The 27,775-nt window shown below is 37.9% G+C and overlaps 1 protein-coding gene across 2 annotated transcripts; it reads left to right on the forward strand.

Moving 5' to 3' along the window:
• On the forward strand, window positions 1–23,840 carry WTAP (WT1 associated protein). Of its 2 annotated transcripts, XM_035322773.1 has the most exons (9): window positions 1–285; window positions 3,866–3,903; window positions 4,000–4,055; window positions 8,618–8,676; window positions 10,427–10,554; window positions 11,781–11,831; window positions 15,798–15,976; window positions 20,667–20,821; window positions 22,616–23,840. In XM_035322773.1, the coding sequence occupies exons 2-9, from the start codon at window positions 3,874–3,876 to the stop codon at window positions 23,197–23,199; spliced, it is 1,242 nt and encodes a 413-aa protein (XP_035178664.1). In that variant the 5' UTR covers window positions 1–285; window positions 3,866–3,873; the 3' UTR covers window positions 23,200–23,840. The 2 variants fall into 2 exon arrangements, with proteins under 2 accessions (XP_035178664.1, XP_035178665.1); XM_035322774.1 differs by lacking the exon at window positions 11,781–11,831 and having other exon boundaries at window positions 8–285.
• Window positions 23,841–27,775: the final 3,935 nt, after the last annotated feature.

Raw genomic sequence — 27,775 nt, forward strand, 5'->3', positions numbered from 1 at the left:
CCGGCCGCCATTTTGTAGCGCAGAGCCCCCGCGAATAAAGAGCGGGCGGGAGCGGCGCGCGGGGACGCGCGGCCGGCAGGAGGACGGGGAGGGGGGAACGGGACGCGGCGCGGCGGCGGCTACGACCACAGCCACCCGCAACGGCGGCGATCCCCGGCCTCCGGAGCGGCGGAGCCCCGCTGGAGCCGGCTGCGAGGCGCGGCGGCGTTTCGCCCTCGATGTGACGGGCGCGGCCCGGGCAGCTAGCGTGCTGGGAGAGCGGCGCCTCCGCGCCGCGGGCCGCAGGTGAGTGGCCGGGACAGCAACCCCCGCCGCCGAGACCCCTGCGCCCGGCCCCGCATCTTCGCTCGCCCCGGGGTGAGCCCGTCGCCGTCCCGGGGCGCCGGCGGTTCCGTCCGTCGCCTCACGAGGGGGGAGGAGCGGAAGGCCGTAGAGCCATTTTGTGCCAGGCCCGGCCGCTCCGCCGCGGTCCTCCTCCCTCGGCGCCGCCACGCCCGGCCGCGGGGGACGCGCCGCTGCCTTCCCCGGGGGAAGGGGAGCGAGGACGGCCCGCTGGGGCTGGGGGGACGGCCGGGCCTGGCCGAGGCCTGCAGCTGCTCCTGGCTCGGGGCCGGCGGGGCCGGGGCGCAGAAGGCGGGGCCAGCGCTGCACAGCGGCTGCTGGGGGGTGAAGTCAGCTCGGGTCGGGGCGTTAGGGCGAAGTGGGGCGGAGGTGTGTGGTTTGGTTTTATAATTTCTGGGAGCCTGCAACCTTCGCTGGGGTTTCCCCGCAGAACTTTTTTTTATATATATCGTTAAACTATCTCGCAGTTGGTTCAGGTGTAATTAGTAAATCAACAGTTTGCATACACTTAATATTTAGAACTTAAATTCTTACCTCTTCCTATTTAAATCCCGTATTTCCTAAACATTTCAGTGAAAGCCATACGCTACCAGAGCTTACAAAACTAGAATGTGCTTTCTGTATTTAATCTCCATATTTGAATTGCAATAAAAATCCAAGACCCAAGGAAACTCAGTAAAAGACGTGTTAGTACCCATGACAACATCAAGCATGGAATATAGTTTCATGTTGTTCGTTGCTAGGAGCAGGTGTAGGAGTGGTGTGTAACAGCAAACATTTACCCAAAATCAAGTGCTTAGTTAGAATAGTATGGTTAAGCTGCTCATTATATATAAATCATAACACCGTTCCCACACGACCTGTTTTTTTTTCATTGGTTCCTCTTACTGTAGAAAAGAGCACTTTGTCATGTTCTTGCAAAATCTTTCTGAACTGTGTAGCAGACGGATCATCTCTCTTTCAGAGGGCAGGTGAATGATGAAAAGCATCTCAGTGCACAGCACTTGAAAAGTTACGGTATTAAATTCAAAGAGCGACCACTTTAGTAGTCTTGTTATTGTCTGTGGCTTCTAAATGTGTCTGCTAAAGAACAGAAAGAACTAAGGCAAATCACTGACAGCTGAGTGATACAATCAGCCTGATGCTTGTAATGCTTCCAGAGAACACTGAGCACAATGGTGGAAACATAACCTAGAGCAGTAATAAATCCCTAAGCTTTTTGTAAGTTTCTGTGTGTCCTCAAACTGTTGCATGGGAGTAGTGAGGTGAAATTCACACGTACAGGAAGGCTACTATTATTCATCCATAGATGTGATCAGCCTACATTTTCTAAAGTAACTTGTCAAATGTTTATAGTAAGCTTTTTAGTGGTGGTATTTTTATTTTCTAGTTCTATTGCTACGAGGGAAGACAAGTGACAGTAAGACTAACTTCTGTAATACTGTGGTCTGTAGCTTCTGTCTTCATCATTTCTGTTAAAGGATCTTATCTGAAAGCAAGAGATGGCTTTTGTAAAGAGGTGTTTGTGTAGCCTGATCTGGCGCTGTTGTAGAGGATTGAGTGCTGGAATCACGTGCTGGGTATGGAGATGCAAGGTAGCCCAGCCTTAGATGGAGCATGTGAGACTTAAATTTTTTTCAGTCACAATTGTGGCAACGCTCAACTGTTTATAGTTATATGCTGCAGCAGGGTTCACGAGCCAAGCGATTGGGCGAACTCACCTTTTTTGGTATTTGTATGCTTCTGTTCCTTTTTGAAGGAACATGCAAATAATGGCATCAGCTGTGCATGATTTAGTTCATGCTAACTGTAGTTCTGGGGAACATACAAAAAGAATGTTTCTCTGCAAAGGACTTAATTCCAACTGAAGTCTTCAAGACTACTTCCAAACACTAAAGGACTAAGAGATTCTAAAAGTTTTTAAGCAAATTATAATGGGAGAGGTAGGCAAGCTAACTACAGGGGACCCTAGCATTCTCCTTGAGCTATTCTGTCTTAGTGTGAATGACTGAGTTCAGCACAAGCAAGTTTGTATTAGTAGCCTCTTGTGCATACAGAGGTGAAACAGGAGCTGCACCCAGAAGTTAAAGCAAAATGGCTGAGCAGCTACTGTGGGAGGAGAGGACTTTCTACTCTAGGGAATCACTTAAGTGCCTGCTGAAGTACAGGAACAGGAAGCTGCCATTCATCAGTGAGATGCTTCTGCTGCATGTTTTTAGAAACTTTTCCATGTATTCTGATGTCAGTTTTTATTTTATGGAGGGCTTGGAATCTGTGTCATCTATGTGCTGTACATGGTGTGGTGTTTTTTGTTTTTTTTAACAATATTCCTACTTGGTGGAACACTGTGTGTATTTGTCAATGGTTAGCATAGGTTAAAGGGAGTATGCTTCATCTGGCATGTACTTGTCTTATGGGTAGTGACAGGACTCTTAGCACTTGCCAAAGTTAAATTGGTTCATTGGCTGCCTTTTTGAATATACCTAAGATATTTTGTGCAAGTCTTTGAGAAAAGCTTTTGTTTTCTTTTGACTAAGGTGCATTTTTTTTTTTCTGAAGGTAAGTGTTCACTACAAGGCATTGGCCATGCCCCTTTTCTGGTACATATCTATTGTAGCAATTTTACAAGCCTGTCAAATACTCAATATTAACAACTTTCTGTTGGCATGTTGCAAAGGTGCATGCCTCTAGCAAAGCTTGACTTCGTTGTTAAATATGCGCTTGTAATGCTGTGTGTCCATAATCTTTGTGGGCTCATTTTTTTTAACGTTATCATTAATAGAAAGTATGTATCCATTAGAGGTAAGGAAGTATGTCCAGTAAGTCAAGGAAGCGTGAATATTTAGCATAGCACAATACAATCCTCTTATAGTACATACACACAAGAGGAGTTGAATTTGATGACGTACCCAAGTTGTTTGCCACATCACCTTCACTGAGAAGGTAAAGGGTTTTAAGTTAACTGCTTATTACTTTCTATTTATCAGAATCTTAAAAATGAGTACTTAAAAGAACTCATTAGTTTGGCATAGTCCAAATATTAGTGGGAGCATTCTCAAATCATAACCTTTATTCCAAAGATGTATTAAAGTAGTAGTATAAATTGCTTTTATAATTTCTGTTTTATGATCTGCCTTGTAAAAGGTAATGATCAATAGTTATGGGCCAATAGGAAATGTAGTTTGTTAATCTAAACACATATGGGCAAAGTTGGTTGGTTTTCCCTTAATTAAATAGAAAAATTGATTACTGATAGGCTTTTTAGACACTAAAGAAAGTCTGGGTTAACTCTTTTTTGGGGAAAAAAGTTGTCTATTGACTTTGTATCTAGATTACAAAGGTAAACTTGTCATAGTATTGGCTTGTACTCTGACCATGCATTGTGTGGAACCAGTATTTTACTAGTCTAATAACCCCAGTAGATGAAATTAAGACTAGAAATACATATGTCTTACTTGCTGAGTATTTCACGTAACAGCAGTAACTACAGTAAATGAAACTCCTTTTCTTTCCCTCCCTTCAGAGTTCACAATGACGAATGAAGAACCTCTCCCGAAGAAGGTATGTTTAAAAATACTTGTGTGACACTCCTTTTCCCCCCACCCCCCAAGTACTTAGGACAGCTTGATAAATTGTGCTTCTCCTTTTGCTCCACAGGTTCGCCTTAGTGAAGCAGATTTTAAGGTTTTGCCTAGAGATGAGCTTATCCTAAGGTATAGTGACAAAGTTCTTGTTTTGCAATGCTTTAACAAACTCCTAATTGAAGATGTAACCTATCACTGCCATTTTTTTTTAGCACTCTTATTCTGAAGGCCCCTTTAGCCTTCTCATGATACATTTTTCTGTAAGATTTTCATAGTCTGAAATATTTACTTTTATAGTTTGGGGGGAAGCATTTTCTGAAGGACGAAAATCCTGAGCAGTATTTTCTAATCCATGAGTAGGAGTTTTCTTCTTTATTTGCGACTTCAAAAGACAGGGTTGCTTACATTCCTTGCTAGATAGCAAGTTACTTTTAAACATCACAAAAATGTCAACTGCTTACTCCTACAGTGTTTTAGGTTCTCTTGGTCCATTTAATTATCTTTTCAGCATGTTCAGATACTAACAGTAAAATGTTAAAAATGAGATGATCACCTAGAACTTATTTAAAGAAGAGCCTGGTTATAATTTTTACCTTACAGAAAGTTAAGGGCCACCAGGGAAAATGAAATAAGTGATTCTGTGATCATACCACTTGCTTGAAAAAAAAAAAAAGGACCAAAGCTTCAGTTATACAGGCTTTATATACCTGAATTTCATGACTGATAAAGAAGGAACTAAGTAAACTAGGCATCTGTGGGTCATTTGTTTATTTACTTAAAATAGTTTGTGTGTTTTGGTAGACCTTAGCTTGTGGCTTTTTGTACGTTGTAAATTATTTGCATTATTACAGTCTCTCCAGTTGGTTAAATACTGACATCTTATAAATGAGTTAAAGACTTAAACTGTAGAAACATGAGGATACAGGGAGCGTAACACTCTCTGGTCAGCTAGTCCCTCTTATGGGGAAACTCTTGTAGCTACTATTGGAGTGACTTTTTCCAGTGGGGTCAATATAGTCATTCTCCATATGTTTCTAACTGGTCTCTGGCTTCATCTACTCAAGTATCTGTTTTTTTTTGGGGGGTAGTAAAGAATAGGGTTTTTAAATAGTAGGAAAATGCTTCTTTGATGTTAGGTGATTTTGGTCTTGCGAACGTTTTACAGAAATTTTCATACTCAAGATTGTCCTGGGGGAGTAGCAGACTCCTAAGTCTCCAAAGCTATGCTCAAAAAAAGTGTAGCTTCTGTGCAGCTTGAATCCTGATTGTTTGGAAAAAAAAAGCTTCCAACTGTAATCAGTTTCTGTGTATTGCACTGGTTATTTTCTGCCATAGAAGAGAGAGATTTCCTGGGTTTAATAAAGGGAGAATGTGGCAGAATCTGCCCAAGGAGGTGAAGTACAGCAGCAGATAAACTGAGATAATGAAGAGACAGGAGGGAATTTGCTGGTGACAGCTGTGTTGCTATTGTCTCCCTCTTAAAGTAGACAAAGCAACTTCTGTTCTTAAGAAGGTCTCCTTATTGGTTTAAGGACAGTAATGGTCTGTACTTAAATGCCACTTTGGCCATGTCTGTTTCATTTGTTAGTGTTCAGCAGTTCTATGAACACTTCTTTCTCTTTCATTTGAGTACATATATAAAGGATGTATATACTAAGTTTGCTTTCGATTATGACTTCATGTGAAACTAGTAATTACTGCGCTAACTGCTCACTTCTTTTGTAGGTTGGAATAAAATGTTACATCATTGTGTATATTATTTTAATCAAAGGCACCTCTACTACTTTCAGACATAGGAGAAAAAAAGTGTTGACCACCACTATATCATCTTAAAATTAGATTTGGAATTTGGTTTTGGTCTGTGTGTTGGAAGGACAAATCCTTCTAAGATACTGGTGTATGTCATCTTTGGTTTTGTCTTACATGCATCGTCATCCCTGTGCAGTTTGCAGTGGTAAAATACTTAGGTGTGCAAGGTACTGTTTCTGTCAGTTCCTGTGCGTTGAGTCAGAACTTCACTGTTCTTTTCCACAAAGCACATAGTTCAAGTTTGTTCATTTTTGCTTCCATTGACTGAAAGTGAGCAGGATGAACAGGAAGCCTTTCAGTCTAGCCTTCTGGGGACTTTGTTGTCTTGCTTGCAGCTATGGACTCATCTGCTTTCTTCCCCTTCTCATTAATGCAATAGGCAGTTAGAAGCTATGCTGTCAGTTTGTGGAGGAGGAGGAGCCAAGGACCCATAGCTAAAAAACTGTTTCAGTGTTTCCCCTGATGGTTTATCCTAGTGGTTAGTATGTAAAGTATTGAAATACTTCTGTTTACACAAGCGGTTCTGATGAAATACAGTGCTTTTACTGACTTTCAACCAGCCAATCACTTTTGGAATGGCTGAGCTACAATGCTGTTTCTTCTTTGAACTTGCCTTCAGGAATGTTCTCAAGAAACTGTCTTCTTGTCCTGCTTTCAGGACCACAACACTTGGTTTCAGGACCACTTAAACCACTACACTTTTCAATGTATTTTCTAAATATTTTGGCTTAAAAAAATCTTTGTGATTACTGAGATGCGCATACATCAGGTATTTTTGTAGTCAAAGAATCACAGCTACGAGTTGGGTTGAAAGGGAATCGGTCCCTCTTCAGTAAGGGGCTATCTAGATATCTGCTTATTTTTCTGAGCTTAAGTTATTTATAAGAATTACCTACTTGATTTATGTGGATATTTTTAACTTTCTATTTTTAATGCTTTTAGCCTCATAGATTGTTTTAATATATATATATATATATATTTTAAATCTAGTGTGAAATAAGCCTGCTTCTGATTTTTGTCTTTGTTGCTAGCTATCTGGTTTGCCTGCAGTGAGTCAAAAACTGAGCGATTGCTAGAAGAGAAAATTATTCCTGAGACTTTTTGTAGTTATACCAAAGTTATTGAGACCATGCTTGTATATGAAATTGAAGCTGATGTGATAGAAAAACTTCAATTTTTAAAATTGATGGTTTGATTGTTGGAAGAGTGTGTCAGTATGGTGATCACAAGTTTATTCTGTACAGTTTCTTAAATGTGCTTGGAAATGAACTACAATCTTCAAGGTTTTGTGCATTTTTACAAAACAAGATAAGTAGTCTTGTCTGAAGAGTCACCTTTCTAGAGGAGTAGGTAGGCACATGACTTGTAAATCCATGACATGGTCTAATGTCATGGATTTTGTCTAATGTCTCTGTTTTCTCTTCCAGGAATTCAGTCCTTGCTTAAATACTAGGACTCACTGAAAGGTGACCTAGAGTTATTACCTCTGACTTACTTGGTCACCACAGGCCATGTGTTTTCATTCTGAGGGTGGTCTGTTACATCTGTGTAACTTGTGTTTCAGTTCACTCTCTCTTTGTATAGCTTCTGTTATCAATCAAGAGGTCACAATTCTCAGAGAACTATTATTTTCAAGCTGGGGGACATAACTCAGAAGTTAATCACGCAACTATATTTGAAGACCAACTTTTTTACTCTCTCATGTAATTCTTTCAAGACAAATAGAGATTCTTTTCAGATTTGCTATTTAGTAGACTGTTTCAGTTGCACTTTTTGAGGGTTGACATTTTGTTGCTGCCAGAAGGAAGAGACCTTGTCCTTGCTTTTGTTTTTCCCACTGATGTGACCTCACTTGCTGTTACAGACCAGACGTTTTGCAGGGGCCTTTATTGGGCTGCTTGAGTTCACTATAACATCAAAAGTAATCTGGATGTTACAGTTTTGTCTGAGTTTGTATTGCTGTAGGGAGGTTAACGTAGAGTGGTTATGATGGGTCTGGCATGGAATAGGTGGGGAGGGAAAGAATAAGTTGGGAGGTAGGGAGCAGAAACCATCCCTTTCTGTAGTCAAAAAGTTATTAGATGATTTTTTTTCATCTTGTGGAATTGTACTGTAGTGAGGTATACGCAGTTAGGAGTACTTCTTTTAAAACACCACCTCCAAAACAGAAGCGAAAAGCCACCATCAACACCACCATCAATCCCCTCCTCCCCCCCAAAATAAAATAATAAAAACAACCCACAACCCATCCTGTGAACTTTGTTGGCAAGGCATGTCATGGTTAGCTTTACTCAGGACTTTCTTTGCTACTGATTTGATGGTTTGTATCAAATGCAATGCTGTTTTTAAGTGTGAGGTTTTTCTGGATGGATCATTTAAATAGCATGCCTTCAAAGAGTTACTAAACTGGACAGCTGGTCAGTAAATATTACCAGCATGGTCTTGGTTTAAATGAGCTGGAATAACTAGCAGACTGCAAGTTATATTGTTGTAATATGCTTCTGCTTGTGTTGCTGTTCACTTGGTAACAGATGTGTTGTCCTAGTGTTATGGTTTCTGTTACAGAGTTGTGTTTTGATCTGCTTTGAGAATGAGAGGCATCTTAGGTACTTAGCACAGATAACTAAGTCTTGGATTCTAATGTTTGACAAATATTACAATAATTTTTTAAGTTATAAATTTTAGGTGGTAATGGACAGCTGTATTTTTATCCTTTTGAGTTGCAAAGTGGAATTAATTTTTCTCTGTAGAACTGTTTTTTTTATCAAGTTATGTATCTGTTAATGTTTTCTGATTGTGATACAAATATACTCTGTTTACAAATGAAATGTCTTGGTTTAATAAACTAATCTTCAGAAAAATCTTTTTTTTTTCTGCAATAGGTGGAAACAGTATGAAGCATACGTGCAAGCTTTGGAGGGCAAGTACACAGATCTTAATTGTAAGTTTGAAAAGTTTCAAAATGGTATGAGTTACCTGAATGTTTGTATAAAGCACAGTGGTCAAGTAGTGTTTGTAATTTCTAACAGCTTTAGAAAGAGATAATCTATTGTCACATTATTATTAAAAATAAAAGTAATATTCCTCAGGAATAGACTTATGTTATTTGTCAGAAAAATCCCAATTTCTTCTGGTGTAAGCTTTCATCCTTTCCAGTTTTCCGAGCCACTTGTTTTCTTTGCAGATCTCATGTGGCTTCTAAAAATTCTGTTATTGCATCTGTGGGACCATGTGTACCTGGACTGCTAGGAAAAAAAGATCCAGAACACAACCCCACAAATATATGTATTTTTAGGATTTGTGCAATGGGAAAGAAAAATTTCCCTCTACCAAAATACTGGGAATGTTTGTCCTTTAAGTATTTTTATGGGATTGTAAATCGTGTGGGAGGGGAGATAGTTGGTAGAGGTAAAGGTGTAAAATGAATAACCAAGTGATTTTTTTTTATCTCATTTGGAAAGTTGAATTAGCTTTTTGAATGTCAATTTTAGGTAGTCTTAAAGCCTCAGTCTACTTCAATATTTCAAAAAGAGAATATGGGAAAATGTCATCCTACTCTCAAATGAGAAAGCCAGAATACTTTCTGGAAGTGACTGGATCACCAGTCCCAAGTCATGTAAAAGTTGCATCAGCAGCTAGAAGCTCTCCTGTTTTCCATTCACCTTGTCAATCTAAATACCCAGAGTCTTGGTAACAGTAATAGCACTGCTTTTGAAGGTTTTTTCTGTAAGTCCAGGCAGATGTTCCTTCTTACCTGTGTTACTTCCTTCAGCTACTGCCATCTCTTATCTGAGTTTTGGAGAGACTTAAGTACAGCAAATGTAAGCAATTGATTTAATTTTAGGGTCAAAATGTCCTAATGTAGATAAATGCTTTTTTTAAACATTCACAGCTTCTCAATTTTAGGAACTCTAATATGTACTTTAGTAATCAGTGTTATTGAATTATCTGAAACAACAGCAAAGAAACAGAATTGTCCTGAAAGGAGTTGCAATGTCCTTACTTTATACTTAAAGTACATAATTCTTGAGTAGTTGTCAAAAAAAAAAAAATCAATTAGTCCAACTTCCTGTCATTTTATTTGTGATCAAGTGAATGTGTTGTTTGTATCAGGCTGTTTGCACATATTCCCAATAGAGTAATTTGGCCTTCTTTCATATTTCATATATGAACTTTTATAAATGTTCATGGATTAGAAGAACTCTTCTAGTTGTGACTGAACTGTCATTTCTGAAGTTTCCAGTGTCCTCCTTACTGTTTACTGAGTGCTGAGATCACTTTGAAAATTGACCACAAATGGCACTGTTTTACACACTGAATGTGTTGTAGATAACAAGACATTTCCATCTTACCTCAGTTTCAGACTGCAAGTAGTAGTGGTGAAGGACAGAGTAGTTAGTTAAATAAGCACTTGAAACGTTAATTCCTGTATGAGCATAGAAACTTTTTCAAAAGTTTAGTTCTAAGTCTTAAGGATTAGAAAGACGTAGTCAAAATCAACCTTTGTCAAGCTTTTCTAATACTTGATGTTTATATCTTTGTAATCTGTGCTAATTACAGTCATGCTTATTTAGCTCTTTTGTTGTTTTGAATTTGGTTTTTAGTTTTTTTTTTTTTTAGGTGTCTTTAAGCTTAAGATGTTGATGGAAGGATGCTGTCAAAAATAGTTTTTGTTTTATTAATTCTATTAGCTAATGATGTGACGGGATTGAGAGAATCTGAAGAGAAGTTGAAACAGCAACAGCAAGAATCTGCCCGAAGAGAAAATATTCTGGTCATGAGGCTGGCAACTAAAGAACAGGAGATGCAAGAGTGTACTGTAAGTATTTGGAGAGTATAAGGGTTAGCTTAGACTGTTCTAAGAATATTTGCTCTTAAGAGTAACTGTGTGCTACATTTTTCATACATCTACAGCATTCCAGTTCCTGTGCTTTAAAAATGGTAGGACACTTAAGCTTTCACTGAATTAGTAAAGATAATTTCTTAAAGTTTTTTTTCTTTAATAATGGTTATTTTGGTTGATTTTTCAGCAGCAGTTGTACTCGGAAAGGTATTGCAATGCTTGCTATCTATCTGCACTATCACTGAGTGCAGGAACATACCGAAACCTAAGGATAAGATTTGATATACTGAATTTTATTTAGGAGTTTTTATACTGATCTACATGCTGTACTTGGATAACTAGCTTCTGCATCCATTTGGCTAGGTAGGGAAAAAAGCTACTGGCTTGGCAGGGAAAAGAATTCCTGACTTTTTTTGGAGGGCGTCCTTTTGAGCTTTGTCAGTCTGCTTTGTAGGGTTTCTGATGTTCTTTGCCCTGTGAATGTCTTTGTTGTTTCTCTCTCCTTTATTTCTGTGGGTTTTCTGAGGCTGCTTTCTGTTCATTTTGGTTTCTTGAAACAGCCTGTTGCCAATCTGGGGCTTCTGTTTTTGGATTACCTTCTTAACATCATTTTCACCTGCTTCTTTAACTGGCACTTTCTCAGAGAAGATTTTAGTAAGTTTCTTACTGATGGTTTGTGAAACATACTCTTGAGAGCTTTTCTTATGAAGAATATAGGCACTGTGCAAAAGTGGTAATTAGTTTTGTTGCTTTCTTCTATTGTTTTATTCTTTTAGCCTTCCTTTCTTTTTTGCTTTAGGTGTCTAGAGCTGTCAGGTATAGCAGTGTAAGATTTAAATCTGTACACGCTGTTTTCACTGCTCCTAAGACTACTGTAAGATGACATTAGTCCATAGTAAGTACTGGTATGAAAAGAAAATGTGCTTTGCAGTGGTTTAAATGTAAAAATCACAGAATCATTGAGGTCAGAAGGGGCTTGCAGATGTTGTCTAGACCAAGCTACCTGCTCTGAACAGGGTCAGCAGGAGTAGGTTACAAAGGCATGCCCAGCCATGTTTTCAGTGTCTCCTAGAATGGAGACTACAGTCTCTCTGGGCAATCTGTGCCATTGTTCAACCGCCCTCACAGTATAAAGCCTTTTCTTATGTTAAAATGGAATTTCTTGTATTTCAATTTGTGCCCATTGCCTTCTGTCCTTTCAGTGGGCACCACTGAGAAGAGCCTGGCTCCGCCTTCTTTACCCCCCCCATCAGGTATTTATGCACATTGGTAAGATCCCCCTCAGCCTTTTCTTCTCCAGGCTGAACAGTCCCAGCTCTGTCAGCCTCTGCTTCTTTGTCAGATGCTCTAAGCCCTTAATTGTTTTCATGACCCTTCTTCATTGGCCTCACCCTAATATGTCCATGTCTCTCTTGTACTGGGGAGCCCAGAACTGGACCAAGTACTCCAGGTGTGTCTCACCAGTGCTGAGTAGAGAGGAAGAATCACCTCCATCCACCTGCTATCAGCACTCTTCTTAATGCAGCCCAGGGTAAACATGCACCCAGTGGAAAGATGTTTTGGGGGACTCTTGGCTTGTATTGTTAGATAGTATTGCACCAGTAAAATAACAGCAGAAAATAAATCCTGTTGTGGGAACTGCAAAGCTAAACTAAAAGTTGCTAAATGACTTTTTGTAAATGAACAAAAACTAGTCACCATATGGTAAATCTGGTATGTCAAATAACATGCCCATAAGATAACTTAATTTTTAGCATAGTTACCCATGTTTTAAGATCAGTATTTACATGTTAGATATACCAGTGACACTGAGTTATTTACATAAGTCTTGTTTTCTATCATATCTTAATAAAAAAGGCAGCTTCTATGGTGTAAAGTTGCTTTAAAAATGCATATAATAAAATACATGTAATACTTTATAATACATTTTATATTCCTAATGCATTGGTGGAACATGAATGTGGCAAGCTTGTAAGTATAAAACAAGCCTTGTGACTTTAAATGGATGAAAACCCCAAAATACAATACCTTATTCAAATAACAGTAGTTGACAGATGCAGGTGCTTTTTCTGATTACCAGTGTGTAAAACACTTCACTAGTTAAAATATACTAGTCCTGTTTTAAATAGGGTATAATGGACTGTCTTGGTTGCTGCTCTAATTTGTGCCCTTTTTAAAACACAGCAAAACCCACTTAGCTCATACAAGTTACCAGTCTTCTTGTTCTTGAAGCTCTGAAGATATGTATATCAGAGTAGTCCTGATCCTGTTCCATTCTTTTGCAGAAACAAGATGATAGTTGAGTACATACTTGCATCCTCTGTTGGGCTCTGCCAAGTCTAGCTGCAGCATACCTGGGTTTCTTTTGAGCTAGGAGCTTACAGAGTCTGGTGTTGCAAAGTTACTTTGCGTAGTTCATGGTGGCTAGCTAAAGGGCTCATTTGCAGTTTGAGTTTAATACCTCAGGTGCCTCATTGTCAGCAACAGCCTTATTCTACCTTCCTCATAGCAAGAACAACTCCCCCTCTGATCCTCTTCCCCCAAACCCTGCCCAAGAATGGCTGCTGTCCTTAAGGATGCACAGGTAAGGTGTTGAGTGCTGTCTCTACATGGAGCTTTGCTTCTAGCAGGGGTGGTGATTGCTACTTCAAGGACAGGCTTTGACCCCTCCCCCCCCCCGTGAAGCTACTGCTTAGCTACTGTAGTGGACAGGTATTTGGAAATACTTGATACTCAAAGCTTTTCCATGGAACTGATACCAGTAATGAATGGAAGCTTCCCTTGGATGCATTTGGACTGTGGTACTGAGATAGTAATTATTCTCCATAACTTCTCTTGGTTTAGGTTACAGCTCTGTGTTTTTTTTCTTCATTATTGGGTTTCTTTCTTTCTATTCCTTCCTTATAAGAAGGATTTATATTTGTGCTTATTTAGATTGCTTGCACTTTTTAAGCACCTGTTTTCTGTTTAAGTTCTTGATTTCAGAGGGTCTGTTCTATGTAAATGTCTTTGGACAACCTTGGCTGAAAGGCATCAGCTGTTTTCAAGAGTGTGAGAAGCAGAGGTGTTGAAAGCACTTGCCTGTCTTAACAACAACAAAAAATCCACCCAAACAAAAACCTGCCAGTGTGCTGTCCTATCTAGAATACCTCATTACTTTCTTGCCTTGGGTTTAGGGCAAACAAAGATAATACCAAGGTTACAGGCTTTTGAAAAGTAACAGTGTCTGCTTTTATGTTTGGAAATATGAACAGCCAATAGGTATTTTGAGTGTTAGAGCAAGTGTGTCTTGGAGTCTGGCAGTGGACCTGACTATTCCTGTATATGTAGCTGTAGCCTGAGGTTGAGCTGCTGGGTGTGAAGGCAGGCAAACTCTTCTGCTCCCCACCTCATACTCCCAGGAGTACAGAAGGGAGGAGAGGCATGTCAGGAAGTGGTTAGTGGGAGCAAGAGTGGGAGGCTTGGACTGGCAAAGCAGGAAGGTGAATGAAATAAGGAAGTAGGCAGAAAGATTGGAAGGCATCGGCTTGTTTTGGGTTGTATGTATGTTGTATGGGCTTGTTATGGGTTGAGTTTGGAGGAGGCTGCTAGGCCTGGATGGATGAGAAGTCTGACAAGTGAGAAGTCTGGAGTTCTGACTGGAGAAAGGAACTCCAGAGTTGAAAAAACTGGAGGAATAAGTTATCTCTAAGTTTGGGGAGGGAATGGCAAGGGTTGGTCAGCGCAAGTAAATTCCTCCTACACTACTGTTTCAGGAATGACAATTGAGGTATTACATGGAGCCCATGAAAACAATCACTGCTTGGCCTGGGTACATGAGCTAGAGCTACCCAAATCAAATGGTTAAATCATTCACATTGTATGGAATTAGCTGGTAAATTTGAAAGTAAATTTGAAATACATTAGACATTTCAATAACTGTGAAGATCACGTATTTGAAATAAAATTCAAGAATTGTCACTATTTGGTAGCTACATTAACACAAGTTCTTCCTAAATCAACAAGTGGCTGAGATTGCTACTGCACATTTTTTAAAATAAATAAAAATGTTTGTGCTTACATTTTCTTTTCACTATTGCTGTGTGAAAGATTTGATAAACACTAGCTGTATATACAGAGAAATGGTTAAACTGACTGCTCTTGACTGTGCTGCTTGTTTGAAGTAAAGTGCTGGGGGAGACTCCCTTAATTTTGCTGGTCATGGCTTGTACTATTCATTGAATTTGTTGCTGTCAGTCTGATCACAAGATTGTTTGCAGCAGAAGGCAAACCACTGACCTTGAATTAATGTTTCTTTTTTATCTTGTGTAATTTTGTTTACCTTTTGGTGACCAAGAAATGTGTAATATAAGGAGCATAATAAATTGAACTTCAGAATGAACACTGTCAGGACAGGCTGTTGTGATTTTTACTTACTAGCTGGGTTCTAAGCACATACTAGTAGTCTGTGTACTACTGTGTAGTAGTCAGTTTTAATACCACCTGTTGTGATGAGATTAAAATTTGAGGTGCTTTCAGAAAAGTCCTGTTTAAGTACATTTAAAATTTTACTAATGAATGTTGTTTTTAAAAGACAGTCTGTCTCATAGTTACTCCTTCTGAAACTTCTATGATGATTTGCAAGATTGCACTTATTGCAAGTGAATGAAATCAACCAAAATGTGTTTAATTGATGTATTTCTTGATCTTTTTTAAGAAAAAGGATGTAAACTTGCATCATAAGAAATTCCTATTTTTGTAAATGTGGTAAAAACATTTTTATAGCTGCTTAAAAATGCTAGTAAGAGTTACTGTAATGTTTCAGAATAAATTTTCATTACAGTTATATGGGAATTAGTCATCTGTTTTAAGCAGAAAACTGTTTGTATATTTTTTTTCTTCAAAAGACTGCAGGCAGTTTTGAAAGGGAGGGCGAATTGCAATGTTCCAACATATTGGGTGAACGTAAGCTTACGTGTACAAAACAAATCAAAGCATATATTTAAAAAATAACAATAAACAGTCTTGAAAGTAGCCTTGACAGGGTGGTATGGGGAGACTGGGTGAAAGCACAAACAGACAAAAGTGATTTTTATCCTGCCCTTCTCAAGTTAGAACGTTGTAAGAAAGCAAGCTTCCTTCATGTCACCTTTGTAATAACTATTTGTAATTGTAGCTAAATGACTATAAAGTTGTACTGAATGATTCATAAATAAATCTTTTTTTCTTATTTTGTGCAGAATCAGATTCAGTACCTCAAGCAAGTCCAGCAGCCTAGTGTTGCCCAACTGCGATCAACAATGGTAGACCCAGCCATCAACTTGTTTTTCCTAAAAATGAAAGGTGAACTGGAACAGACTAAAGACAAACTGGAACAAGCCCAAAATGAACTGAGTGCCTGGAAATTTACGCCTGATAGGTAAACAAAACAAATACTCCCCAGTCAAGACTTCCCTGACAGTCCCACTACGAGAATGCTATGGTGGGACAGCCAAGTACTCGTTTCCACACCAAGACTCAGACGTTTTGAGGCAAAAGCCACATTCTTATACTGTCCAGCTTGTAATGCTTAATGTAAAACTTACCAGATGAACCTTGTGTTTCAGCTTTTTTCTCCCCCTTTGCTTCAGAGGCCTGACGGCGTCGGACTATTCTGAAGAAATGGCCATCTCCGAAAAAAAAATATATTTTCTAGAACATGTAGACATTTGCAAAATTGCTCTATTTGAAGAAAATAGAGGGAAAAACAGAAGTCTTAAGTCTGTGGCACACTGTGTCTACAGACAGTTTGGAGGAGAGAGAACCTAGAGATTATAAATCATGAATTGAACATGTAAAATTCCCGTAAAATGTAGAAGTGGAATATGCTTCGCTCTTAACCTTGAGCCTAGTGACTTAGAGACACTGTAAGTCAGTTTTGCCAATAAGACCGTGGACTTCCTGCTTGTTCACTGAACTGCTGGGTCAAAACTCGATGAGGTGAATTTTGCGTTAAAGAGTTTACTTGCTAAACAGTTCTGAATAGCCACAAGTGGTATTTGATATCACATCAGTGGTAGTGTATACATTTGACTGTTAAGCATTTGGGCTCTGTAGCACTTGATGGAGCCTTAAGTCAATGTTGCTAAATAATAAACTGTTCTCTGGATGGTTGGTAATACTGTGGACGCCTCAAAATTAGGACTGTACAAGAATGTACGTTCCATCTAATTACAGGTTTAAAGTTGTTGGAAACAGTATATATTTGATCACAACTAGCGTGTATAAGAAAAACTAGTTGTGATAAGTATTTCACTGCATGTTTTCATGCAGAAATGAGATTTTTTATCTTCTATATTAAGAACTGATCTCAAATGCTCAATACAGAAGGCACACAATGGCAACTGTCTTCAGTGTTGGTGGGGTGTTTTTATTACTTTGTACACCTGTTTTTTGTATTGCACTTCTATATAAAATGTGCCTTGAAATAGTTGTAATATATAGTTCAAGGAACACTACTGGTTATACTGTTGTATTGTGAAACTTCTGGGATGAACGAGAATCGAACAGATTGTTATTTCTGCATTGTCTCGTTCTCTGAAGAAAAAAGACACTATTTTAACAAGCCACAAAAACCTAAATGCATGCATTTTCCTTGGTGGAATCAGTGAAGGAACTTTTGCTACTCTATTGATGCCTCTGTTCTTTTGTCCCAAGTTACTTGTAAGAGTAGCAATTGGGGACAGCTGGGAGTGCATGTCTGAGGTGTGTAAAGTGAAATGCAGATTTGGTATAGCATTTGTGTATTTTTTTTTTTATTTTAGCAAATTGAGTTCTACTAAACTAAGGTTTTGGTTTTTCTAATCAGTTGGGCAATATTTTATGACTCCGTCTAATTCTAGAAAATTCAGTTTTAAATGAAAGATCCAGCTGTCACAGAAGGTGATGTATTCTGTTTGAATGATTTCTACTAAGATGGCACTACATATTTTTAACTTAGAAGTATCTCAACTGTTTGTGCTTTAGATGATTAACATGGGATTGAAGAGTAGTGTACTTATGCAGATTTTTTTGCATGAGTAACGATTTAACAGCAAAAGAAAAAGCCTTCAGAAAAGAACTTTTTAAAAGTGATACATCTGGAGTGATTTTGCTATAGCAGTATCTAAGGTTTTAATGATCTAGCAACAAAACGGAGGTAAGACTTGCATTAATAAATTGTTAATTGTGTTGCCAAGCCATTTGTAAAGCTCACTATAATGTGCGGATAGAGGCATGCCATGCAGGATTGCTTGTTTAACTTGGAGTTCAAAAATTATTTAAATACATCTAGATAGAGGCTGATTTCCTCAAGTTCTCAGGCTTAAATTGAGTGTATACAACTGAGATGCAAGTTACTACCAATTTCTTTCAAGAAAAAGTATCAAAAGGACTTTGTCACTTTTGTAGCTACAATATACTTTAATATGCATCATATAATTTTAAGTCACAGTGGTGTGAATGTGGAGAATTCATACATGCAATAGCTGAAATAGAGAAAACTGTTTTATTTCCTGGTAAAGAATTGAGGCTGTTTTCGTAACTGGTTCTGATTTTTATCTTATTTTTTCTGGAAAGGTAAAGAAATGATGGCTCAAAGTACTTACAGTATTTTCCATTCTTTGTCCTCCTTACCCTCAAACTTTATTTTAATTGTCCATCCTTGTATGCAACAAGTCTTATTTCATGTCACCTGACAAAGTTTTTGAAAGAGCTGATGCTCCTATTCAAATCCCTAACTGATGTTCTTGGGGTAATATTTTGATTGCAGCCCTAAGCAGTGTTAGTTCTGGACCTTGTCCGTAGATAAGGGTGTACAATATAATCCTTGGTAATGCGTGGAGGGAGAAATAAAAGGGCATATAATGAAAGGAATGGCTATAAGCCATTTTAACCATCTTTATTTATAGAACATATGCTTGGATTAAGAATTAGTAGAAATGCAATTTGCAAAAAGCCTAGTACAACAAACAATAGTCTTCTGAAACCTAACCCCTTAATTCTTACAGGTTTTGCTGCATGTATGTTCAAATGGATTTGTGAAAACAATGCCAAATTTAGTTTTAAAGTTAATAGAAATTACTTTAATAGCTACTGGATTTGATATTCTTGCATGTGTTGTATTTTATGTAAATTGCAAGGGGAATTTATTTGGTGCAAGACTAGTTGAGAACATCTGGAAAAATGATGGAAAGAAACAGCATTATAGGTAACTATGCAAATTTATATACAGGTAATAAATATTTTACGTTTTGGCAGGAGCTAACATGAAGGAATTAATGGGATTTTAAAATTGTCCCATTTCCAAGTACCTGGTACTTCATAACTCTGCAGTTGATGTTGTTTTGTGAAGGAGAGAAACATTACATGTCTTCAGTACTTTGAACTTCTTTAACTTGTAGTGATGAATATAGTAACAGGAGTTTGTAAATGCCTGGAAATCATTGCATGTCTGCCTAAAAGCTTTTGGATTATGTCACATTGGTCATCTCCAAAGTGGTCCTGCTTTACACAGAGTGAACATCTGTAAGAAAACTTGCATCTCAAGTGTGTTACTTGGATTGTATTAAGTCAACACAATTTAAACTTCAAGGACCTGGCACTGGACATCACATCAAGAAAGAAAACAGGTTGCTGCCTTTAGCAGAGTTACAGGCTTCCAGGACTTTACACAGCCAGATTCCTTCTGGAGCAGCCCATCTGAAAGATTTGGGAGAGCCAATTGGAAAATGCTTACTGAGGCAGTGTTGGCAGAGCTTAAAAATTGTTTAAGGCTTGAATGCTTAAAAGGTAGTCAATAAGGGAAATTGTTTTAAATTCTTTGTTGCTTGGGTGTATTGGTTGCAGGAGAGAACCATGGCTGTGAATCACAGTAGCAGAAGTTTCCTACTCTACTTTTTTTAATCCTCAATTTCTGTCCATTTTTTGTCACTTAAAAATTAAGTGACTACCTTGGTCTTAAAAAATAGTGCAAGTCCTGCCATTGAATTCACAACAAACCTGTTTAAGTTCTTGTCTTTTTTTTTTTGACAGAGCCTACGCTTCTGTAGAAAGACAGCTTCTTTATATTGCTCAGCCTTATAAAAGAACTGATTGTGGTTGCTATTCTGACTTTGGCAGACAGTCCTGAAGAACTTAAATTCTTAACTATATTATGGAGTCAGCCTTATTGCCTATATATTAATTTGCATATTACTTCCTATAATGCTTAAAAATGCAAATTTATTAGTGAAGATTAAAGATGTGATATTACCTATTTAGCAGAAAAAATCTTGCCAGTTCAAAATACTTTTTTTCAGCCCATTTGTTTCAGAAACTGGATATTCTAAAACATTACCCGTGATCTGAATCTGTCATCCTGAATAGAGTTTCACTTATTTCTTAATTTCCTGCCAATTTATAACTGCATTTTACTTTGTCTCCATCATGCAAGATGTGCTTAGCAAAAGCTGACTATAGGAATCTTGAAACGAACTCTGTACACTGCTGTCAAATACATAAACGGAGTTGAAAAGTAATGATCTGATTCTTTAAACAAGAGCACCTGGACAACATTCAAAAGAATGTCTTAGCCTCACAAAGAAGAAATGGATGTCACTGTAAAAAATGAACATGAGGTTTTTATTTGCCCCCAGACAACTTTCTTCTTTTTAGTAAGTTCTGTTAGTATGATAAAGGAACAAGGTTTTTGTTCATAATTCAATTGACATGTTTTTATGCAGTACTTCATCTTTTCAATTACAAGGCACATCTTTAATCAAATATCTAACTCCATTAAGAATTAGCACATGCAAGATTTTGCAACTGATAATCCAGATGTTGGTATCAAAAAAAGAACATATGCTTATTCGTATTTGCAGTAATAAAACTTGCCTTCCACTTTATGGGACAGCGACAGAAGATCAACTGACATTGGAACAGCATGTGGTAACTATAGGGAGACTTTCTGCTATGACAATTATGTTGAGGCATAATGTTCCTTGAATTGTGACATGCAGAAATTGCATCTCCTTCTTGTCTGTAATTGTGATTGAGGAAGATTACTGAAGGTTTTATATTCATTTTGTGATAGATGGCTCTTTCCTTTGCAGCCAAACAGGCAAAAAGTTAATGGCGAAGTGTCGAATGCTTATCCAGGAGAATCAAGAGCTTGGAAGGCAGCTGTCCCAAGGACGTATTGCACAGCTTGAGGCAGAGTTGGCTTTACAGAAGAAATATAGTGAGGAACTTAAAAGCAGTCAGGATGGTAAGGGATTTTTTTAAGAAAATGGAAGTTGCCTTGCACTTCTGCTAGCTTAATGTTCTAATTATATGGATACTGTAATATTTTTTGCAAGAATTAAAGGGCAGTATCAAGTAAAATAAGAGCATTGCAAGTCTTCACTGGTAGCTAATTTTTTTTTTTTTTTTAAAAAGGAAGACAATACAAACTTAACTTTGGGGTACTGGTGGGATTTGCAGCTCCAATAATTCAGGTTTTGAATATGAAGCTGCTGGGTTTTGTTCTTTAGGTCTTGTTGTTTAATAGGGAATGTTAAGGTAAGCATGCAATGAAAACAGAATGCTTCTTGTTAACTCTGACACATTTTGGAATTATGTGAAGAAGAAAAAAAAACACTTTAACAAACACTTTAACTATATGTGAGAATAATAGAAATGCACTTTTTGATGAGGTAACAAGATGACCTAAATGTCCCATTGCGTTCACTGTTCACTGTCCAAATTTTACAGCACTATGAACCTAAATTGAAATTATCTATAAACTCTGACCTCTTGCATAACTTAAATGGAGGGGAAAATGCAAATAATAATAAAAAATCTTCAGTTCAGAGTTCAGCATAGAACCAGTGTTCTTTGAGGTGCCTGATGGAAATACTTGATTTTTTGGTTGAAGGTTACACAGTAAGTTACCTGATTATTACACTAAATCTTGAGACAAGTTATTTAGATGTTACCATGTTAACCTGGAGATGTTTATTTCACAACTGATGCCTAAGAGATAGCATTGACTTAATCTGGCGTTTGTCTAAGTAACATTCTATACGTTTAAGGATAAACATTTTTCTGTAGATCTTATTTTTGTGAGAAAATAATAGTATGAAGTGATACATAGTAATGAAAATTCTTAGGGTAAATGATTCTTTTACTCATTCTTTTAATGATTCTCTTCTCTAAGGAGTAGTTATCCTTTTGCTTTTCAACTACTCTTTAGGTAATTCTTTTGTTTTAATGCACTAAGCTTGTCAAATTAATCACTGGAACAAATACAGGCATTCTTTAAGGATTTTTGCTCTTGGGTGTAGCATAGTAAAGTAAACTTCAGAAATGAGATGTTCCTAGTCTCTAGTGCTTCTTCCCTATATGAATGAAGGCTATGGCAATCTTACAGTACAACTTTTCCTAGTGATTTTTTGCCTATAGCAGTGAGAACACTTCAGGTTTATAATTTTTCTAACAATAATCAATTTGCATATTATTTGTGCTATCTTGTCAGTGATGCAGTTGAATTCAGGATTCCATGTTCCTTTTTCAGGTCAAATTTGTTCTGCTCCAACATGCAGTCCCAATTGTGAAAGATTTTTCTTTGTACGTAAATTTCAGTTTTCCTTGAAATGTGACTACCATCTTCTGTCACCGTATGGGCTTTTGAAATCTTTCAGACCTATTACATACAGATTCAGTTTGTGGTCACTTTTACAGTATTTTTGCTAAGATTTTACACTTGAGGAAAGTAGGTATGTTAGAATTCAGTTGCAAAGTATTAATTGTTGGAATTGAGCTGCTTTCCAGATATCCTCTTCTCTTGTCCAGAAGTTAATTTCTTCTCATATATTCTAAGTTGTAGTATAAAAAGTAAGTAGGTAACAATTCCGCATTTCCTCCTTCAGAGGCAGAGTATCAAAAATGGTGCATATCTGATGGCTGAAAAAGTTAGTTGAAAAACTTCAGCATAACATGTTGTTACTGAATTGTTTTGACTGAGATTCAAGCTGCATATGGGTTATTAAGTATTTGCAACAAATGTGTTTTCTTTATATAGAGTTGAATGACTTCATCATCCAGCTTGATGAGGAGGTAGAGGGTATGCAGAGTACCATTCTAGTTCTTCAGCAGCAGTTGAAGGAGACTCGCCAGCAGTTGGCGCAGTACCAGCAGCAGCAGTCCCAGGCCTCCAACCCAGGTACCAGCAGGACTCCATCTTCTGAGCCTACAGACCAGGGAGAGGCTGTGGGTAAAGACTGCAGCCGCCTGGCAAACGGACCAAGCAATGGTAGCTCCTCCCATCAGCGGACGTCTGGGCCTGGATTTTATAGGGAGGGTAGCAGCACGGAAGATGACTTCCCGGCTTCTCCAGGGAATGGTAATAAGCTGTCCAACCACTCTGAAGATAGAACTGGTAGAGGAGGTGGTAGCTACATAAACCAACTCAGTACTGGGTATGAAAGTGTAGACTCTCCCACTGGCAGTGAAAACTCTCTCACTCACCACTCAAATGACACAGACTCCAATCATGATCCTCAAGAGGAGAAAACAGTGAGCATGAAAGGTAACAGAACTGTGGGTTCTCGTCATGTCCAGAATGGTTTGGACTCCAGTGTAAATGTGCAGGGTTCAGTTTTGTAACATTTTTCTGCAACATTTTTATACAGTGTCATTTAAATTGGGAGAGGATACTGTCCAGAAGCCGTTTAAATTAGTGCATACTTGTCACAATTTTTGCCTTTTTGTGGGTTTCTTTTTGCTTCAATACCTCTGCCACTTTGGAAATTTTAACAGTTAATTACGTTGAATGTTGCTAAAAAGACGTTTGTGTAGCTCAAGTTATTTTTATATGAGTTAATGTGAAGTTGAAATGGAAATTATTTCCATAAAGTATAACATAAATGATGTCTGTACAAATCTGTGTATATCTAGAACCTGTGCTGTGTAAGGGCATTCTTACTCATACTGTTATACTCACACCACCTTCAAGATTTGTCATAATAGCTGTGGGTTTATGACTGCCAAGTTTGCCCAGTACAGTAGTTTTATCACTAAAAGATGGACTTACTGAAGGAGTCCTGTAGTAGTTCCAGTGTTAATTACAGTTTTTCCCACCATACATCTGTGCATTTTCTCCTTAGGTGACCGAATGTTTATGGATTGTGTGCATAGTTACTCAGTTTTTAAGAACTGTTGTATCCTGTTTATGCATATTGCTCTGTGACTCCAATATTATCTTACCTGTACTGACCAAACCTAAATAAAAACTTTTAATAATGTAATTTCCTCATTGTTCTGCATTGGCTTACCTGACTTACTTGTATGGAGTGTGTTTACAGTACTTGCTTTTTATTGAATTTGTTCCCGTGCCAACCCCCGTTGACACAGTTTATACCAAGTAGCTGTGCTTGTAGATGTGTGTGCTATCATATTTCAGGCCAGCCTTTCAGTACTTATTCTACATGTTTTCTTATTGACAGATTAGGAAAAAAAAAAGTTAATGAAAGCAAATCTGAGTTGGAACCTGGCTCTTAAAAAAAAAAAAAAAGACTAAGAGATATGCTATGGGTAAATACACAAATTATGAGACTTTAAGAAGTTAGTGATTCAGCATTTTAAAAAGATAACTCCTATTTTTAAATAGCCTTTGTGAGGGAAAGTTCAGTGAGCTGACATGAAGTTCAGAAAATTAAAAATAATATACTTGTTCATTAGCAGTGAATTATGAATTGCTTGGAACCTGACCTTCAGGTGATTGTTTTGTCTACTAGTTTTGTGATGGTAGCAATAAAAGGGAAGGGAAAAGTACTGGCTTTAAGCACTGTTAAAGGGACAATGAAAGTATTCAACAGCATACTTCTAGGCAGACTTAACTCAGTTTCAACATTTCCCTACCTGAGAATTGTGCCACTACCAGACAACTAATGCAGTCCTCTCATATAACTACTAAAATAATAGTAAATAGCTTATAGCCTTGCAATGCACTGTGGGAACAGAGAAACTTGATTGAAAGTAGTGTATCTTCAAAGTTACAGGAGATACTTGGAAATGTTATAACTGTAGTTTAAATACATTCCTAGATTGTAGAAGGGTTCCCATGTTATTATATGAGAACTAGCATCAGCAACCCTATTGTCCAAGGTTATAATTAAAACACTGTTAGTTGCTGTCACGTGTACTGGAAACATAGTAGTCTATGTACTGCTGCTACTCTAAATTCATGGGGCTCAGTTAAAGATGCTGAAATAACTTAGTCTCACTGGAAGCATAAATTCCATTTGCAATACATGGTGCTTTTGGGGAACGTTACTTTAGCTCTTATTGCCTGAAAAATAGTACTTAATGGACAGTTGGGCGTGCAGAAGGGAAGTGGCAACATCTATACCAAAAAAAAAAAAACACCTACTAGCATCTGGTGCCCAAAGTAATTTCTGGTTTAGAAAAAATCCTAAATTTTTATTTGCTTGTGATTTCATATTTAGTTTTAGTGCCTTATGTGAGTATCTGTAGTGTGTGTGTGTATACTCCAGTTACTTGTGGTGGAGTATAATTTTTTTAATATTAAACTTTTTTTCCAAGTTTAAAATGATGGTAATGGACAATAACAATGACTTTATTTGATAATACAAATGGTAGAAAGCCTTATGGTGAAATCAGTGTTGGTGGTTCAAATCTGAAATGTGAAAGCATCTCATGTTAAGAAGATGGCATCTAGTATAAGGCATTAGAAAGATGCAAAATCTTTGGAGTTGCAGTAACTGCTATTAATTGTGCTGTTAAGGCTTTTATTAAAAGTATGTATTTCAGGCAAGGACAACTTGCCACTTAATGCTGTCAGTCACTAAAGAGCATGTCTTAAAACCTCATGAAGTTGGAATTTTCTCAAGGGTGAGTGATACTTTATTTTTAAATAGCTAAGTGAATTTTAGCTAAATAGCTTAAAAATACAAAATGTGTGTACAGACCAAAGGTTGGCTTCACTTTTAAGAAAATAATTGTAAGCCATTTCCTTTGTCATTCTCTACTTACGGGGTATCTTCTAAATAAGTGGACTGGGGTGTTTGATTTTTTTTCTAAATGAAAGCAGCTCAGCAATTGCATCAGTTAATAACAAAATGCATCTTATGATTGGCTTATTTTCTTGCAATAGTTGCTGCAAAGCAGTAGTGAAATACAGTATAATAATGCACATAGAATGCTAAACCACAGTAATGTTCATGTTCTTGGCTGTCAAAAAATTCATACAGCCTCTATTACCCCATTTAATCATCCTGAAGATGGTAGTTCATGGATTTATTTCAATATTCAGGAAAGTTTTGTTTACAGAACTGCAGACTTCAAACAATTCATCTTTTCTCATACGTATTGATAAAGTAATTGCTTTTTCTGCTCGGATGTCTAGAGTACAGCTGGCGGATAGGTGAAAAAGGAAATTTGCATGCTTTTCTGGGGTCCTTTAAAAGGGTGTGGAGGGGCAACTACTGTGCTTTGCATCACAATATTTTGATTCACAGTATGGATCTCTGTGGATTTACTGGAAAATTCCAACATGAGGTAAGTTATTTTAACCAAGGTTGTCCATGCCTAACCTCACTGTTTTTTTTAGTCTAATAAATTTGGGTTCTTTAAGATCTTTGGATACATGTGCTTGTTTAAAAAGACAAAACTCAAAAGATTGAGGGTTTTGTGGTAGCAAAGATGTTTTCCCATATAGTTTACACTTAATCTAGTATTTGTCTTTATCTTGTAGAATGCTTTATAACAAAGGGCTTTCCACGCTGGCCTTACAGGAAAACTATTTTTTCATGTTTCTTTGAACTCTTTTGCACTAACTGTTCAATACTGATTATTTTAGCTGATGGAGTTAAGGTACACAAATGAAGCATTCTGATATGTGTTAAGGGCTGCTGAACTGATGCTGGGAGAAAAACAGGTGTTAGGAAACAAGAAACTCAGAAAAGTGAGAAAATAAAATGAATGGATCAAGAATGGTAAGTAGATGAAATAGCTGAAAAGGTGTTTGTAAGTGCCTTCCTTGTTCCCAGAGGCTGGGACGGGTAGATCCTAATGGCAACCAGCCTTTCATGGGAGTGTGGGGCTGCTTGCAAGCTCTGGTACAGGTTGCTACCCTGCCTCTGCTTGCAGTACTGAGCCCTGGGGTTTTAAGGTGTTAATGTCCTCCACTGTATGCATAGACATAGCTGGGATCAAGTGACAAATGAAGGCAAATACTTTAAAGAAATACTTTCAGGAAATCCTTTGTCTCATCTCTATGGGTTTCCTTTAAAAGCAGAGAGGGCATGTCTGTTTAACGGGTATTTATTTAGCCCGCCTTCTCTGAATGATGCAGCACTAAGAATATCTGACTATGCATGTGTTAAATTGTCAGAGATTTATGCAGTTTGCAAGGTGGACAAAATATGATTTTAAATGGGGAAAATACATGTAGAGACTCCTGAGGTAAGAAGGAACTGCTGGGGTGTAGTCTGGCCTCGTGTTGAGTGGGCCTGTTAGTCTGCCGCTAAGCCGTACCACAGCTGGTTCTTCAAGGCTGAATTGTCTGTTGGTGACTCCCAGACAGTACTGTGTGCATCATAGCTCTTCTCCACAACTAAAGTTTACACACAGTCAATGTTCAGGCTCCTTTTTTTTAAGAGAAGAAGGTCAGCTCTCTAGACTTATTTTATGGCACCTTTTTTCACCCCTTTCTAGAATTTGTACTTCCTCCTGGAGCATTACGCCTAGTGGTCTCACCAGTGTTGTTTGGAAAGGTGATCTTGCTTTCCTATTCCTGCTTAATATTAACCTTAGAAACTTCTAGTGACTGATCTACTTGTTTTACTGTGTTCACATTGACATATTACATAAATGTTTTTTCCCCTCTGTGAATCAGTTTGAAGCACACCGTACATAAAAGGTAATACATGAACAATTTGTCTTGATCAGTCTTAATGGTTTTCAACTCATCACCAGTGCAATTCAGAAGTAGTGTATTCTTTTTACTGTCCTGTTAGTCTTTGTTAACCGCTGACTTCAAAAATAAAGTCCTAAGGTTATGGCTACCAGTAGGAACACTGGGCCAAGACTTGACCCAGTGGGATGGGATCCTGTTAGTCCCGGCCCTGTTAGGAAACACTAGTGAGCTACTAGTCTGGTAACTGAGTTAGTGAGTTAATCTTTAATCCCTTCTACCATGTGCACTGTTAATGCTGCGTAT

Source organism: Oxyura jamaicensis, chromosome 3, assembly GCF_011077185.1.
Source record: "Oxyura jamaicensis isolate SHBP4307 breed ruddy duck chromosome 3, BPBGC_Ojam_1.0, whole genome shotgun sequence".
NCBI classification, from domain to species: Eukaryota; Metazoa; Chordata; class Aves; order Anseriformes; family Anatidae; genus Oxyura; species Oxyura jamaicensis.

Bases quoted from the DNA above. Each gene is read 5' to 3' on its own strand.
- WTAP (XM_035322773.1), top strand. From the start codon at position 3,874: ATGACGAATGAAGAACCTCTCCCGAAGAAG. The intron at 11,832-15,797 runs GTATTTATGCAC...TATTTTGTGCAG, and splicing joins TTCTTTACCCCCCCCATCAG to AATCAGATTCAGTACCTCAA. The intron at 15,977-20,666 runs GTAAACAAAACA...TTTCCTTTGCAG, and splicing joins TGGAAATTTACGCCTGATAG to CCAAACAGGCAAAAAGTTAA.